The 15,999-nt window shown below is 52.0% G+C and overlaps 2 protein-coding genes across 8 annotated transcripts in view; both read left to right on the top strand.

Annotated features, from left to right (window-relative positions):
* The first annotated feature begins 673 nt into the window (after positions 1-673).
* QARS1 (glutaminyl-tRNA synthetase 1) lies at positions 674-9,775 on the top strand. 3 transcript variants are annotated; one of them, XM_011739278.3, is made up of 24 exons: positions 674-831; positions 975-1,122; positions 1,473-1,582; positions 1,739-1,814; positions 2,033-2,097; positions 2,967-3,020; positions 3,174-3,234; positions 3,540-3,611; positions 3,734-3,819; positions 3,998-4,084; positions 4,829-4,928; positions 5,044-5,122; positions 5,204-5,312; positions 5,411-5,541; positions 5,649-5,741; positions 5,855-5,992; positions 6,072-6,159; positions 6,250-6,393; positions 6,517-6,621; positions 6,814-6,906; positions 7,026-7,153; positions 7,248-7,314; positions 7,389-7,514; positions 9,636-9,775. In XM_011739278.3, exons 1-24 carry the CDS (start codon positions 715-717, stop codon positions 9,684-9,686), a joined length of 2,328 nt encoding a protein of 775 aa, XP_011737580.1. In that variant the 5' UTR covers positions 674-714; the 3' UTR covers positions 9,687-9,775. The 3 variants fall into 3 exon arrangements, with proteins under 3 accessions (XP_011737580.1, XP_070947786.1, XP_070947788.1); XM_071091685.1 differs by lacking the exon at positions 9,636-9,775 and adding an exon at positions 8,273-8,691 and having other exon boundaries at positions 5,411-5,508; XM_071091687.1 differs by lacking the exon at positions 9,636-9,775 and adding an exon at positions 8,273-8,686 and having other exon boundaries at positions 675-831.
* A 1,877-nt stretch (positions 9,776-11,652) lies between these two features.
* LOC105480424 (glutamine rich 1) overlaps positions 11,653-15,999 on the top strand; it is a 71,855-nt gene continuing 67,508 nt past the window's right edge. Inside the window, exons 1-2 of one of the 5 annotated variants that reach the window (XM_011739275.3) lie at positions 11,653-11,816; positions 13,301-13,360. The gene's annotated coding sequence lies outside the window, so the exon portion shown is untranslated. Of the gene's footprint in view, positions 11,817-12,134; positions 12,494-13,175; positions 13,193-13,300; positions 13,361-15,999 lie in introns of those variants that run through there. The other 4 variants (XM_011739274.3, XM_071091689.1, XM_071091688.1 and 1 more) reach the window with 4 other exon arrangements.

The following is a 15,999-nucleotide window of genomic DNA, read 5'->3' as shown; positions in this document are numbered from 1 at the left end:
CTCAAGTGATCTGCCCACCTCGGCCTCCCAAAGTGCTGGGATTACAGGCCTGAGCCACTGCGCCAGGCCAAGATTTTAAACCAAATCATCATAGAACTTATGTGAGGTCCCTCCTGGCCCAGACCCATCCCTTCCCTTTCCTGGCCAGCTGTGTCCAAGTGGGCACGTGAAAACCGGAGGACTTATGGGGTCCCTGGATCGGTCATTCCACACATTCTCTGCGATGAAGTGTGGATCAGGGATTTCCCGGGCTTCATTTTGCTCAACTGTTTCCATGACAACCCCAAAGTTGTGGCGTCAAAAGCGCGACAGGGACTCGCATTTGCTCCCGAGGACAATTACTATATTGAGATGGAGTTCCCAGGGCTGAAGCAGAAAAGTCAGAGCAAAACTACGCTTGTGTCTTCCTCCTGCCTCGGGGCCGAGCACCTTCCTCCCAGGTACGTGGCAAATATCTCCAAAAGCCCTGCCTGCGCCCGCCAACACCCCTTCAAGTGCCCAGTTCCACGGAGGCGGAAGCAAAGCCCCCGGAAAGGCCGGTTTGTCCGCCCTGTGTTCTTTAAATGGGGTAGACGACCTTGGAGCGCCCCGCCCCCTACCGCCAAGGAAGGACACCATTGGCTCTTCCCGGAGGCTTCGCTCTCATTGGTCAGCGAGTGAACGCCGACCTGCAGACGCGGTCCTAAGTTTCTTTTGGTTTCCGGTGTCTCTGCGATGGCGGCTCTGGACTCCCTGTCGCTCTTCACTGGCCTCGGCCTGAGCGAGCAGAAGGCCCGCGAGACGCTCAAGAACACGGCTCTGAGCGCGCAGCTGCGCGAGGCCGCTACTCAGGTGCGAGCCCCTCTGCCTCCGACCTGGTTTGCGTACCAGGCTGCAACGCAGCGCGGGGCGGGGTCCAGATTCCGACCTGCCCCACTTGTCCCGCTCTTTCCTCTCTGAGCGCGGGGCTTCTCTCTTGACCCCTCTGACCCTAGGCTCAGCAGACCCTGGGTTCCACCATTGACAAGGCTACCGGGACCCTGTTATATGGCTTGGCCTCCCGACTCAGGGATACTCGGCGTCTCTCCTTCCTTGTAAGCTACATAGCCAGTAAGAAGATCCACACTGAGCCCCAGCTAAGCGGTGAGACCCCTACCTGTCCTGCCAGTTCGCACCAATGCCTCCCTTCAGCCAAGACCCCTGTCTTCCCTTTTTGCCAAGTCTTCCAGTTTCTTTCTAGACACCTGGTTCTGCACAGGCACTGAGGCATGGAGGGGGTGGCCTATGGTGAGACTGACAAGGGAACTGTCAGGGTCTGAGGGGGATCCACTCTCGACACGTGCTTCTTTCTTCCCTGTGTCCTCTAGGGTAGTGGTGCCAGGGCTTAACTTTTCAGGAGGCCAGACTGTCCTTCGAGTTTCATGAGATTACGACCCTGTCTGTCCACTTCTTGGAGCAGAGATGCCACAAACTCACGGGCTCTTTTTTCTCAGCTGCCCTTGAGTATGTGCGGAGTCACCCCTTGGACCCCATCGACACTGTGGACTTTGAGCAGGAATGTGGCGTGGGTGTCATTGTGACCCCAGAGCAGATTGAGGAGGCTGTGAGTCTTTCCCCAGGCATCGTCTTCTTCCCCAGTCCTGGCCATGGAAAGGAGTGGCTCAGTTTCCCTCCCCAGGAAGACCCAGAGTGAGGGTGTGGGTTCCCAGAATATCTCTAAAGGTGGCTTTCCTGAACCACATGGTTTGGCTTTCTGCAGGTGGAGGCTGCCATTAACAGGCACCAGCCCCAGCTCCTGGTGGAACGTTACCATTTCAACATGGGGCTGCTGATGGGTGAGCAGGGCCTGGAAGGGGGCTATATTGTTCTCTTTGGTCATGCCTTTTCTTTTGGGCACAAGTGAGAGGGAGGTGGGGGAAGGAACAGGAGTGACTTAAAGTGGTCTGGCTGGGCTCAGGCTCTGGTTCTCGTGGTCAGCCAGGACCTTTCCTTGGAAAGGAGGTGGGGGGAGTACTCTTTGCTTTTCTGCAGCTCCTTGTGCCTATGCTTCTAGGAGAGGCTCGGGCTGTGCTCAAATGGGCAGATGGCAAAATGATCAAGAATGAAGTGGACATGCAGGTGGGCATGCTTCATTAAGCTGAAGCTGGCAAAGACTGGCATGAACAGGGCCTGGAATCCACTAAGGGATAAAAGGCAGGAGGAGGGCTGGGCACGGTGGCTCACGCTTACGATCCCGGGACTTTGGGAGGCCAAGGCAGGAGGATTACTTGAGCCCAGGAGTTCAAGACCAGCCTGAGCAACATAGTGAGAACCCATCTCTACAGAAAATTTAAAAATTAGCCAGACATGGTGGTGTATACCTGTAGTCCCAGCAACTTGTGGGGCTGAAGTGGAAGAATTCCTTGAACCTAAGAGGTCAAGGCTGCATTAAGCTCTGATTGCACCACTGCACTCCTTCCTGGGGTACAGAGTGAGACCCTGTCTCAAAATCAACAACAATAAAAAAGGTGGGGGGGGCTGGGCATGGTGGCCCACGCCTGTAATCCCAGCACTATTGGGAGGCTGAGGTGGGCGGATCACCTGAGGTCAGGAGTTCGAGACCAGCCTGGCCAACATGGTAAAAGCCCATCTGTACAAAAAGTACAAAAATTAGCTGGGCGTGCTGGCGGGCACTTATAGTCCCCACTACTCAGGAGGGCTGAGGGGGGAGAATTGCTTGAATCCAGGAGGCAGAGGTTGCAGTGAGCTGAGACCACGCCATTGCACCTCCACCCTGGGCAACAAGAGCAAGACTCCAGCCTGGGCAACAAGAGCAAGAGCATTTTAAACTAGCAGACCCACATGAGAAGTGGTGGGATGGGCTAGGTAGGATCTTTCAGTCAGTGCTGGTAGATAGGCCAGGAAGCCTTGGGTGGGTGGGTAGGATCAGTCAGGGGCTCCTTGAAAGAGGATACTCCTGTCCCTGCCTGACTCTGGTCTCTGCTCAGGTCCTCCACCTTCTGGGCCCCAAGCTGGAGGCTGATTTGGAGAAGAAGCCGAAGGTAGGGCTGGGCATGGCCCTGAGTCCCTGAGGGTGAGGTGAGGTATGGTGAGACTTCAGGCTGGGGAAGGAAGTGTCTGACCACAGTGATCCCAAGACCCTGTCCAAGAGAAAATTTGATGCCATTTTCTGAAGCACCTGGGGCTTCTTTCAGGTGGCAAAAGCTCGGCTGGAAGAAACAGACCGGAGGACAGCGAAAGATGTGATGGAGAATGGTGAGAAGCTTGAGGCTCCTGTCACGGCATTCAGCTCCCTGACTTCTGAACCTCCTCAGAAGAGTCCTTACAGGCTCCTCAGGCCCTTGGCTTACTCAGTACCCTGACTTCTGTCTCAAGACTGGGATTCCTGGTGTTACCTTTATTCCCTTTGCCCAGAGACTGGCATGAGAGGCCTCAGATGTCTGGCTCTAGATCTCTTGTCTCTGGAATTGAGGGAAGAGGGATCTACTCAGTTCTGTTCTGGCTGTAGGATATGGTAAATATATCCAGAGGACAAGTTTTCCTTGTTTTGTTCCCCACAGGTGAGACTGCTGACCAGACCCTGTCTCTGATGGAGCAGCTCCGGGGCGAGGCCCTTAAGTTCCACAAGCCTGGTTAGTGGGCATGTCAAAACCCTAGGGAGGGCTGGATCTTGGCAGCAGCTCCTATAGTCAGGCCCCTAGGGTCAGAGGCTTTGGCTGCAGCCTGGTCCTTAGGCTTATTCTGGTTCTGGCAGGTGAGAACTACAAGACCCCAGGCTATGTGGTCACTCCACATACCATGAATCTACTAAAGCAGCACCTGGAGATTACTGGTGGGCAGGTATGTGGGAATGTGGTCATGTGAGCTTGTGCCATCAAACACCTGCCTGAGTGCCTGGGCTGCCTCCATACTCCCCCATCTTACCCATTACCTTGGCCTTCCTAGGAGGGAACTTCTGTTTCTTTAGGGTCATCTGAGCTCTGACTTTATTTCTCTTTTCCCATCCCCCTTATTTTAGGTACGTACCCGGTTCCCACCAGAACCCAATGGAATCCTGCATATTGGACATGCCAAAGCCATCAATTTCAACTTTGGCTATGCCAAGGTATGCATGTGTCTAGGCACCTGGCCAGCAAGATGACCACTAGAGGTTCCCATGAGTGGATACCATGTCCCTGCCTTGCTGTCTGCTCCCAATAATGTACCCAGGTGGACAGAGACCACGGAAAGGAACCACATGTGTGACAGATACCTAGGAATCTATTGAGCTTATTGGAATAAATAGCTCCCTCCCTCTGAGGAGTCAGTGAGTTCAAATTTGGGGGAGTTGCCAGTGCAGTCCGTAGGCCTAGAAAGATGCTATGTTGTCTGTTCCAAGTTGGTGTAAGAGATGCCTTATCTAGACATTTAGATGCAGGAAGGTGAGAGAAGCTCATGAAGGCATTTTTAATTCTGACATGAGGCCAGGTGGGGTGGCTCACGCCTGTAATCCCAACACTTTGGGAGGCTAAAGTGGGTGGATCACTTGAGGTCAGGAGTTTGAGACCAACCTGGCCAACATGGTGAAACCTCACCTCTACTAAAAATACAAAAATTAGCTGGCCATGGTGGCACATGCTTGTAGTCTCAGCTACTGGGAGGCTGCAGGAGAAACCCGGGAGGTGGAGGCTGCAGTGAGCCAAGATCGTGCCACTGCACTCCAGCCTGGGCGAGAGAGTAAGACTTCATCTCAGAAAAAAAAAAAAAAAAGATCTGACATGAGAGTGCTCTGTGAATATCCTAGTTTGATGAACAGGATTGTGGGGCTAATGGATGATATGGGAGTTCACAGGTGGTGCAACTTTCCTAGGCCAACAATGGCATCTGTTTTCTGCGTTTTGATGACACCAACCCTGAGAAGGAGGAAGCAAAGTTCTTCAGTGCCATCTGTGATATGGTGGCCTGGCTGGGTATGGACTGGACAAAGCCTAGAAGGGCTGGTGGTTAGTGGGCCTCTCCTTGGACCATGGCCTGCCACTGGGTGTTTCTGGCTGGCTGCTCATACTTTGTCTCATTTTGCTCCAGGCTACACACCTTACAAAGTGACGTATGCCTCTGACTATTTTGACCAGCTATATGCGTGGGCTGTGGAGCTCATCCGCAGGTAAGGCCAGGGCCATGATGTAGAGCCAGGCAGGCTGACTAGGTCACAGCCATGCTGGGCACTCACACCCCTTCCCCACAGGGGTCTGGCTTATGTGTGCCACCAGCGAGTAGAGGAGCTCAAAGGCCATAATACTCTGCCCTCACCCTGGAGAGACCGTCCCACGGAGGAGTCACTGCTACTCTTTGAGGTGGGGTCCTAGAGGAACATCTGGGTTTGGGTGGGCCAAGGTGCTCAGAATGAAATGCCCCTGTGCTTAGAGACAGCCTGAGTCCTTGTTCTCCTCAGGCAATGCGCAAGGGCAAGTTTTCAGAGGGCGAGGCCACACTACGGATGAAGCTGGTGATGGAGGATGGCAAGATGGACCCTGTAGCCTACCGAGTCAAGTATATACCACACCACCGCACAGGGGACAAATGGTGGGTGTAGAATGGGGTGGGATGGGGGGGCTGCGGAGCAGGTCGATGGGCCATGGGATAGGGCAGAGTAGGGCTGGATGGTAGGGCCCACTGCCTATGCCCCACAGGTGCATCTATCCCACCTACGACTACACACACTGCCTCTGTGACTCCATCGAGCACATCACTCACTCACTCTGCACCAAGGAATTCCAGGCCCGGTGAGGGAGCTGGGTCCATGGGGTGGTAGGGCCAATGGAATTCCAGCAGCCCTTCTTGTGGTCTCTGCCTGGTTCCAGAGCTGGCCAGTCCTAACCCTACTCTCCCACCCCAGACGCTCTTCCTATTTCTGGCTTTGCAATGCACTGGACATCTATTGCCCTGTGCAGTGGGAGTATGGCCGTCTCAACCTGCACTATGCTGTTGTCTCTAAGAGGAAGATCCTCCAGCTTGTAGCAACTGGTGCTGTGCGGTAGGTGTGGCTGTTTGGCTTATGAAAGGTTAATGGCATGCACTCCCAAAGGCCTTCTCACCAACCTTCTTATCCACAGGGATTGGGACGACCCACGGCTCTTTACACTCACGGCCCTGCGACGGCGGGGCTTCCCACCTGAGGCCATCAACAGCTTCTGTGCCCGGGTATAGCCCAGCAGGTTGGGTGGACAGATTGAGGGTTGAGTGTGGCAGTTTGTGATTGTAGCTGTGACTGATGCTGAACTTTCCTGCCAGGTGGGAGTGACTGTGGCACAGACCACAATGGAGCCACATCTTCTAGAAGCCTGTGTGCGTGATGTGCTGAATGACACAGCCCCACGAGCCATGGCTGTGCTGGAGTCACTACGGGTCATCATCACCAACTTTCCTGCTGCCAAGGTGGGCCTGCCTCAACATGTGTTCTACACGTGTGTGTATGTGTGTGTGTAGCTGGGGATACACTTGGCTCTGGGCATGGGGGTCCTCATGCTGAGTATGACTCATACCTGTCTCCTGCTATAGTCCTTGGACATCCAGGTGCCCAACTTCCCAGCTGATGAGACCAAAGGCTTCCATCAGGTTCCCTTTGCACCCATTGTCTTCATTGAGAGGACTGACTTCAAGGAGGTAAATGGTGGGGGTGGAGGGTCCCGTTTGCTGCTGAGTCTGGTCCTGGGAACCTTTCATCTCCTTATCTCTGTCAGTCCATCTACTTCCTGCTTCAGATGAACCAATCCTTGCCAGACATGGGGGTAGGGAAGCTTCACCACTTATTTGACCCTTGCAGCCTCTTGTGTTTACCCCACTTCCTATGTCTAGGAGCCAGAGCCAGGATTTAAGCGCCTGGCTTGGGGCCAGCCTGTGGGCCTGAGGCATACAGGCTACGTCATTGAGCTGCAGCGTGTTGTCAAGGTGAGAGCCAGCTGCAGCCTTCCTACTGCAGTGCCTGCTGGGGCCAGGATGTGAGTGTAGCCTGCAATCCTGGTTGTGGTTCCCAGATCTAATTGCTGCTCCCCTCCCCCTACTTCTAGGGCCCCAGTGGTTCTGTAGAGAGTCTGGAGGTGACCTGCAGACGGGCAGATGCTGGAGAGAAGCCAAAGGCCTTTATTCACTGGGTGTCACAGCCTTTGATGTGTGAGGTTCGCCTCTATGAGCGACTGTGAGTGAACAGAGAGGGGGTAGGGGCAGGTACCAGATGCACATTGCCTGCTGTGGCTGTCCAGCTGGGGGTATGACCTTCACTCTGGCTGCAGATTCCAGCACAAGAACCCTGAAGATCCTACTGAGGTGCCTGGTGGATTCTTAAGTGACCTGAACCTGGTAGGTTCATGAGGTTTGGGGTTTGGGAGGTAGGCCTTCCTGGTTGGATGGTTGCCTGAGTTCCCTGCCTGCAGGCATCACTACACGTGGTGGAGGCAGCATTAGTGGACTGCTCTGTGGCCCTGGCAAGACCCTTCGACAAGTTCCAGTTTGAGCGTCTTGGATACTTCTCCGTGGATCCAGACAGCCATCAGGGAAAGGTGCTTGACTTTACCCACTTGCCCTCATCTACAGCAGTGAGAGTGGCTGCCATTCACTGTGCCAAGTGCTCTGCATATATTCCCTTAGTTAATCTACACCACCTGAGGGAGTTGGTATTCATATTCTACTAATGGGAAACTGGTACTGAGGATAAGTCTATGCACAAAATTTTGTATGAAGGCTGCCTTTTTTTTTTTTTTTTTTTTTTTGAGATGGAGTCTTGCACTGTTGTTGCCCAGGGCTGGAGTGCAATGGCGCTATCTCGGCTCACTGCAACCTCTGCCTCCCAGGTTCAAGTGATTCTCCTGCCTCAGCCTCCTGAGTAGCTGGGATTACAGGCGCCTGCCACCATGCCTGGCTAATGTTTTATATTTTTAGTAGAGACGGGGTTTCACCATGTTGGCCAGGATGGTCTGAAATTCCTGACCTCATGATCTGTCTGCCTCGGCCTCCCAAAGTGCTGGGATCACCGGCATGAGCCACTGTGCCCGACTTTTTTTTTTTTTTTTTTTTAATTATTTTTTGGGGCCTGGCATGGTGGCTCACACCTATAATCCCAGCACTTTGGGAGGCCAAGGCGGGCTGATCACCGGAGTCAGGAATTCGAGACCACCCTGGCCAACATGGTGAAACACCCATGCCTACCAAAAAAAAAAAAAAAATATATATATATATATATATATATATATATATAAAATAATTATTTTTAATATCTTTCATTAAGGGAGCTAATAATCTTTCTTTTTATTTACTTTAGAGACGGGGTCTTACTCTTGCCCAGGGTGGTGTGAAGTGCTGCAATCATAGCTCACCGTGGCCTCGAACTACTGGGCTCAAGCTATCCTCCTGCCTAAGTCTCCTGAGTAGCTTGAGACTACATGTGCACACTACCATGCCTGGCTAATTTTAAAATTTTTTGTAGAGGCGAGTTCTCACTATGTTGCCCAGGCTGGTGTTGAACTACTGGCTTCAAGCAGTCCTCCTGCGTCAGCCTCCCAGAGTACTGGGATTATAGGCATGAGCCACTGTGCCCAGCCACACTGCCATCCTTTTTTTTTTTCCTTTTTAATGGAGTCTTGCCCTGTTTCCCAGGCTGGAGTACAGTGGCACCATCTTGGCCCACTGCAACCTCCACCTCCCAGGTTCAAGCCATTCTCCTGCCTCAGCCTTCCAAGTAGCTGGGATTACAGGCACATGTCACCATGCCCAGCTAATTTTTTTTTTTCTTTTTTTTTTTTTTTTTTGAGATGGAATCTTACTCTTTCGCCCAGGTTGCAGTGTAGTGGCACAATCTCCGCCCACTGCAACCTCCGCCTCCCTGGCTCAAGCCATTCTCTTGCCTCAGCCTTCCTAGTAGCTGGGATTATAGGCACATGCCACCGTGCCCGGCTAATTTTTTTTTTTTTTTAGACGGAGTCTTACTCTGTCACCCAGGCTGGAGTGTAATGGCACAATCTCGGCTTACTGCAAGCTCTGCCTCCTGCGTTCACGCCATTCTCCTGCCTCAGCCTCCGGAGTAGGTGGGACTACAGGCACCTGCCACCATGTCCGGCTAATTTTTTCTGTTTTTTAGCAGAGACGGGGTTTCACTGTGTTAGCCAGGCTGGTCTCGATCTGCTAACCTCGTGATCCGCCTGCCTCCCAAAGTGCTGGAATTACAGGCGTGAGCCACCGCGCCCGGCCTAAGTTTTGTATTTTTAGTAGAGATGGGGTTTGGCCATGTTGGCTAGGCTGGTCTCGAACTGCTGACCTCAGATGATATGCCTGTCTCAGCCTCCAAAAGTGCTGAGATTACAGGTGTGAGCCACTGCACCAGCCCACCCTGTCTTTCTTACTCCTTAAAGTAGGGGGCAAACATGGTGGTTGTTATAATCCATATAAAACTACACCCTAGACCCCCACGGTGGTTGTTGTAGTCCATATAATACTACAGCCTAGAGCCCCATCCAGTCCCTTACCCAAAGTCACAAAGTTATTGAGGACCTGGGTCTCCTGACCCTTAGTCCCTTGGCTTCTTTGGCTTAAGAAGGAAGTTAGGGGGAGGTGTCTGGGGTGAAACCTGCCCAGGCCTCCCTGGCCTTGTTCTGGGTTGATGGTCATCCTTTCCCTCTGCCCTCCAGCTTGTTTTTAACCGAACTGTCACACTGAAGGAAGACCCAGGAAAGGTGTGAGCTGGAAGCACTGAACCTACCTCATCCTGGAGGTTGGGGCTACCTTCGCCACCCCAAATTTTATGTCAATAAAGAACAGCTAAATTCTCCTAGAGTCTGTGTGTTACCTCTGCGCTTCTAGCATCTGAGGGCCCTGGAGACATGCTGGTGGTGGTGGTGGTATGGTTGGGGGACGGAGTTGTGCCTTTTGCACATTTTGTCTGTGAGAATGGGCTTTCCCAGAACAGAGTGGTACTGACAGCTCTGAAAGGACTGGTGCACTTTTTGGTGCTTAAAGGCAGCGGGGGCCTGGGTGGGATTCATGCCCTCCGCACCTGATCTGAGGGAATGGAGGGCTCTGTGGTGTTTGTCCATGGTTAGGACCTCTGTGCCAGAGGGATCTAAAAGGTTTGTTTCTGCTGGTTGAAGAAGAGAGTCCTAGCTCCCAGTCTGATCATTCGGCATATAATTCTTTTTTTCTTTTCTTTTTTTTTTTTTGATGTGGAGTTCCACTCTGTAGCCCAGGCTGGAGTGCAGTGGCTCGATCTCAGCTCACTGCAACCTCTGCCTCCTGGGTTCAAGCGATTCTCATGCCTCAGCCTCCCAAGTAGCTGGGATTACAGGTGGGCGCCACCACTCACGAGTAATTTTTGTAATTTTAGTAGAGAAGGGGTTTCACCAAGTTAGCCAGACTGGTCTGGAATTCCTGACCTCAGGTTATCCACCCAACTCGGCCTCCCAAAGTGCTGGGATTGCAGGCGTGAGCCCCTGCGCCCAATTAGCATATAATTCTTTTTTACTTTTGAGACAGAGTCTCACTCTGTTGCCCAGGCTGGAGTGCAATAGCGTGATCTCAGCTCACTGCAACCTCCGCCTCCCAGGTTCAAGCAGTTTTCCTGCCTCAGCCTCTTAAGTGGCTGGGATCACAGGCATGCATGGCCACACTCGGCTAATTCTGTATTTTTAGTAGAGACGGGGTTTCGCCATGTTGGCCTGGCTGGTCTCGAACTCCTGATCTTAGGTGATCCACCCGCCTCGGCCTCCCAAAGTGTTGGGATTACAGGCGTCAGCCACCGCGCCCGGCCCATTCAGCATATAATTTTTGAGTGCCTACTACGTGCCAGACACAGATGAGGCATACGTGCTGTGGTGCCCTTCCAAGTTCACGGGAGGGGAAATGGGTGACCATGCACTGTATGGGAGAGGTCTCCCTGGGGCTTGTGCAAGACTGGAAGAGGTTCCTGACCCAGCCTGGGCCTCAGAAAAGATTACTCTAACGAAGTGACTTCTGAAGGGAATCACGAAAGACTACAGAAAGACTACGGGGAGTTTGCCAGGATAAGAGGAACAAGGGCAAAAGCTCCGAGGCAAAAAGAGTCTGCCTGGAAGCCCTCTGGGGGCAGTGTGGGCTGCTGCTGAGGCCTGAGTGTGCCTGCAGCTTTAACGCCTTCCACATTTTCCCTGTATACAAACACTAGGCTACCCGGGGGCCCGCTTTAAGGTGGACCCAACTGCTGAAGGCTGAACTCAGATGGCAGCAGATGGCGGGAGTTCCAGATGCTGAGTCCTCCAGGAGGTGAGCAACCTAGAGGCTTTCCAGGCAGGGCACGCCTGGGGACGCCAGGCCCAGGACAGAAGTTTGTGGGGTCTACCTTAAGCGAGAGGCCGAGCCCGGCCAGGCCCCGCCCCGCGTGGGGGTGCTCGACCAAAGGAGGCTCTGGCGGGCGACCGAAGGTGGGTCCAAGGAGCTAGCTTGGAGCCCTAGCCTTCCGAGGCTCCACTACTAAGCCAAGTCACGGCCCTAGCTCCACCCCACATGGAGGGACGTCCATGGGCGGAGCGAGCCGTCCATACTCTATGATCCACCATCCGCTCTAGCAGCCAGAGGCGCGGCCAGCCTCCCCTGCTGAAGCGTTCACTTTAAGTCTGGCCGGGAGGCAGTCCCAGATCTCGCGGGACCGACGCCCCGATTCTCGCGAGAGGAGCAATTGACTCCTATTGGCTGTGAGGGTTGAATGTAAGATGGCGCCCAGGGAGCTGTGAGGAGAAAACCCTGTCGGTCTTGGAGCGACGACGGCAGAACCAGGGTCCCTGGCGGTGCGGCGGGGCCGGCGGGTAGAGCGGAGGCGGCGGCGGCGGTGACGTCGCCGGGTGAGGGCTCCAGTGCGGGCGGGGATGCGGCGAGGCTGTGGGCCTGAGTCGGGGAGCCCACCCCACACAACGGCGGGCGGGGGCGGGCGGGGGCGGGCGGGCCGCTACCGCTGGGCCCTGGAGAACTCGGGGCGGCTCCGGAGCCGAAAACGTTCCTGGGCTCGCGCACCCCGCCTTGTGGGTGGGGGAGGGGTGGGCCGGAGATTTGGGTGGGCGCGGCGCGAGATCGCGCGCTGGTGCGGGCGCGCGGCTGAGCCTGTTTTTACGCGCGGGCGCGCGCGCGCTGTGCGGCTCTCGGTGCGCGTGGCCGCCGACGTGCGCGTTCCCGGCCCGGATATCTTTCCTCTAGGAGCTGTGGCCCGTGGGCAAGAGCGGCTTTCCGTGGCGCGCGCCCTTCACAACCCCCCCAGTTTTGGGGCGCGCGCTCTGATGTTGGGTGGCGGTGCCGCCTCGAGAGCGCGCAGGAGGCTTCTGCTGAGCAGAGGGCCGGCCGAGGCTCGTTGTGCGGGGAAGGTTGAGGATTGGGTCCTTTCTGGTCTGGTGACGTTCCCGGGCATCCGTGGCCTCGGCCTGGAAAGAAACCAACCAGCTTTGCTGTCTGGCTTGCGGCTCCACTCCTCTGTGAGCGGGGCGAGATTGCCCGTTCTCCTCAAAGAATGCCGTTACTTGAGGCCCAAGTACGGTGTGGGTGCTTGGGTAGGGTGCTTCTGCTTCGGAAACCAAGCCCTGTTGGCTTGAGAGGGCAGTGAGCCCCTTCGGATTTCCTCACCTTGTACTGGGCTTTGTGCCGGGCAGGGAAGGTTAATATTAGAAGGCCCTTGAGTGGTAGCTGCTTATCTTTCATTAGAAATTAATACGTCCATAAGCGCAATTCATACACGTCACCACTGTGCGCTCCGGAAGGGAATTCGCTTATGTGGACCATGTGAACTCCGAGCTCTAAAATGCCAGTTTAAATCCTTAAACGCAGGCTTTTCTTTTGCGTAGGTGGGAGGGGCTTACTTTAGTCTGTTATACTAAGGGCCCACCTTTGCCTCAGCCAAAAAGTTGACCTTAAAACAAAATTGAACAACCTGAGAATCAGTGCTTTGCCTTTTTTGAAATTGCAGAAATCTCCAAGAGAAATTACTAAAATCTGACAGTGTATGACTGTAAAAGTCACTTTTGATGTAGGATTTCAGTCCTTTTCAGTTCTTTCTTTTGACCCTGCCACTGTGTTTTAGTGTCAAGGAAGTTCTAGGTTTGTCCTAGAGAAATATGCACCTCTATTTTCTAATACAAAATATCTGCTAGTTTATGATTTACAGTCTTGCTCCATTAAGCTTCAGGAAAAGGAAGCTAACAGGAAGTAAAATTAGCCATCAGATTTGATAATGGTGGGGTAGTTCTTTCTAATGTACTGTATTTTTTTTAAGAACAAAGTTAAAATTATTAATAAAAAGAGGCTGAGGATGGAAGGAACTTTTTTGTTCTATCTTCTTCAGAATATTAGAAGTCTTAAGAACTCAGGACAAGCAGCAGAAATACATGCAACATGGTGACTGGTGAGTTAAAATTGTTCATATGCTGGAAGTATGTGTGCAGTTTTTTTTTCTGGTAATACTGAAGCATTACAAATCCTGTCAATTATTCTGCGTGCTGTCTTCCAGAAACTGTTAGGTGCTGTAAAATGAAGATGTGGGAGAACAGCATCTTTGAACTCAGCCAGTTTGCTACTTGCGCAGTTTTCTCCTGTTAGGATTTAAGTCAGTGGAACCCGCATATTTAAGCATGGCAAGGCATCAGCTTTTAAAAGGACCTAGATGGTTCAAAGAAAAGCTGTAAAGTTTTTCTAGGATACACTTAAAATTTTGATTTTTTTTTTTTTTTTTTGAGACGGAGTCTCACTCTGTCACCCAGGCTGGAGTGCAGTGGTGTGATCTCGGCTCACTGCAGCCTCCTCCGCCTCCCAGGTTGAAGTGATTCTCCTGCCTCAGCCTCCCGAGTAGCTGGGACTACAGGCTTGTGCCACCATGCCCGGCTAATGTTTGTATTTTTGGTAGAGATGGGGTTTCACCATGTTGATCAGGCTGGCCTCGAACTCCTGACCTCGTGATCCACCCGCCCTCGGCCTCCCAAAGTGTTGGGATTACAGGTGTGAGCCACTGCACCCGGCCAAATTTTGATTAGTTTTTTAGGCTTGCTTGTTCTGGGTTATCTTTGTTTTTAACTATTAAGTTTGAGATCTTCCTTGTAAATTGGTGTTTATAAATAATGTTTCTCCAAGTTTGTCAACTAAGATTTACTTATTAGATGTCTTCCTTCGGGTCCTCTCTGATGAAGTATTCGTATACCTCTTTGAGAACCTCTGCAGTTCCACATCCTCTCTCCAGCTTATGTTGTCATTTCAAACTAAAGATCAAATAGTGGCTTAATTTTCTTTTAACTTTGAATTGCTCTAGGAAAGTAACCAAAGTCAGGGGCTCTGGACGTGACTGTCTTTCTTTAAGGCAGCTTCAGAATCAGGGATGTCTTTCCTTACTTTGGATATGCTTTTTTTTTTTTTTTGTAATATACTTTCTTTTAGTTTAATTAGTTGTGGTTTATATTTGATGTGCCGTGCTTCTTTCTTGTCTGGTTTTTAAATGACCACTCTTGATTTGTAAGGGTCTCTGATTTCTGAATTCTGAATTAGCTTTAGAATTAGGTGTTACATGAATACCTGTTCTTTTCTTTTTATTGTTGTTATTTTTTTGAGACAGAGTCTCGCTGTGTTGCCTGGGCTGGAGTGCTGTGGTGAGATCTTGGCTCACTGCAAGCTCCGCCCCCTGTGTTCACACCATTCTCCTGCTTCAGCCTCCCAAGGAGCTGGGACTACAGGTGTCTGCCACCATGCCCTCCTTATTTTTTGTATTTTTTAGTAGAGACAGGGTTTCACTGTGTTAGTCAGGATGGTCTCGATCTCCAGACCTCGTGATCCGCCCACCTTGGCCTCCTAAAGTATGGGGATTACAGGCGTGAGCCCCTGCGCCCAGCCTAATACCTGTTCTTTTCTGTTATTCTGTTGCCCTACATTTTGTTCCAGATGTTTTAAGTCCTCTCCAGACTTCACTTAAATGCTTCCTTTTTATTTTTTCCTAGTTATTACATTAGATTGTGATTTCTGTTATTAAATTGATGTGGCTGTATGAAGACATGATAGATTAATTTCTTCCTTTGCTGAAAGAGGGAAGGAATGCTCCTTTCGTCTCACTCTTCCAGCAAGGGCCAAACTGTAGGTAGAAATGGTGGCTGTGTCAGAAGGCTGTTTTTCTCTCTCTCTTTTTTTTTTTTTTTTTTTTTTTGAGATGGAATTTAACTCTTGTCGCCCAGGCTGGAGTGCAATGGCGCGATTTCGGCTCGCTGCAACCTCCACCTCCTGAGTTCATGCCATTCTCCTGCCTCAGCCTCCTGAGTAGCTGGGGCTACCGATGCCCAACACCACGCTCTGCTAATTTTTTTGTATTTATAGTGGGAACGGTGTTTCACTATGTTGGCCAGGCTGGTCTCGAACTCTTGACCTCGTGATCTGCCCACCTCCGCCTACCAAAGTGCTGAGATTACGGGCCTGAGCCACTGTGCCCACCCATGTTTTTCTCTTTCTTAAAATTTGTGAAATATTTACCCATCCATGTAAATTTAGGCGATCTCTGTACAATTTAATGAAAAAGTATAAAGTAAATGCTGGCGAAACTACTACTTTTTCAAGAAATAGAACAATGCGAGTATCCCTGAACCCTTTGTGGGTCCCTTCCTGATCACAGCTTCTCAGGCCTTGCAGACAGCTGTTATTCTGTGATCACATTCTTTTTTCTTTTTCTTTTTTTTTTTTTTTTTTTTTTTGAGACGGAGTCTCGCTCTGTCGCCCAGGCTGGAGTGCAGTGGCCGGATCTCAGCTCACTGCAAGCTCCGCCTCCCGGGTTCACGCCATTCTCCTGCCTCAGCCTCCCCAGTAGCTGGGACTACAGGCGCCCGCCACCTCACCCGTCTAGTTTTTTTTTGTATTTTTTAGTAGAGACGGGGTTTCACCGTGTTAGCCGGGATGGTCTCGATCTCCTGACCTTGTGATCCGCCCGTCTCGGCCTCCCAAAGTGCTGGGATTACAGGCGTGAGCCACCGCGCCCGGCACATTCTTTTTCTTTTTACCTTTACCATCTCCGTAACC

The sequence above is a fragment of the Macaca nemestrina genome, chromosome 2 (assembly GCF_043159975.1).
Source record: "Macaca nemestrina isolate mMacNem1 chromosome 2, mMacNem.hap1, whole genome shotgun sequence".
Taxonomy (NCBI): domain Eukaryota; kingdom Metazoa; phylum Chordata; class Mammalia; order Primates; family Cercopithecidae; genus Macaca; species Macaca nemestrina.
The sequence above is the reverse complement of the archived record's forward strand: the minus strand, read 5'-3'. Positions and strand labels throughout refer to the sequence as shown.

Excerpts from the sequence above, each read along its gene's own strand:
- QARS1 (XM_071091687.1), top strand. The coding sequence starts at position 715 with ATGGCGGCTCTGGACTCCCTGTCGCTCTTCACTGGCCTCGGCCTGAGC. Across the intron at positions 1,123-1,472 it reads CACTGAGCCCCAGCTAAGCG|CTGCCCTTGAGTATGTGCGG; the intron begins GTGAGACCCCTA and ends CTTTTTTCTCAG. Across the intron at positions 5,993-6,071 it reads GTAGCAACTGGTGCTGTGCG|GGATTGGGACGACCCACGGC; the intron begins GTAGGTGTGGCT and ends TCTTATCCACAG.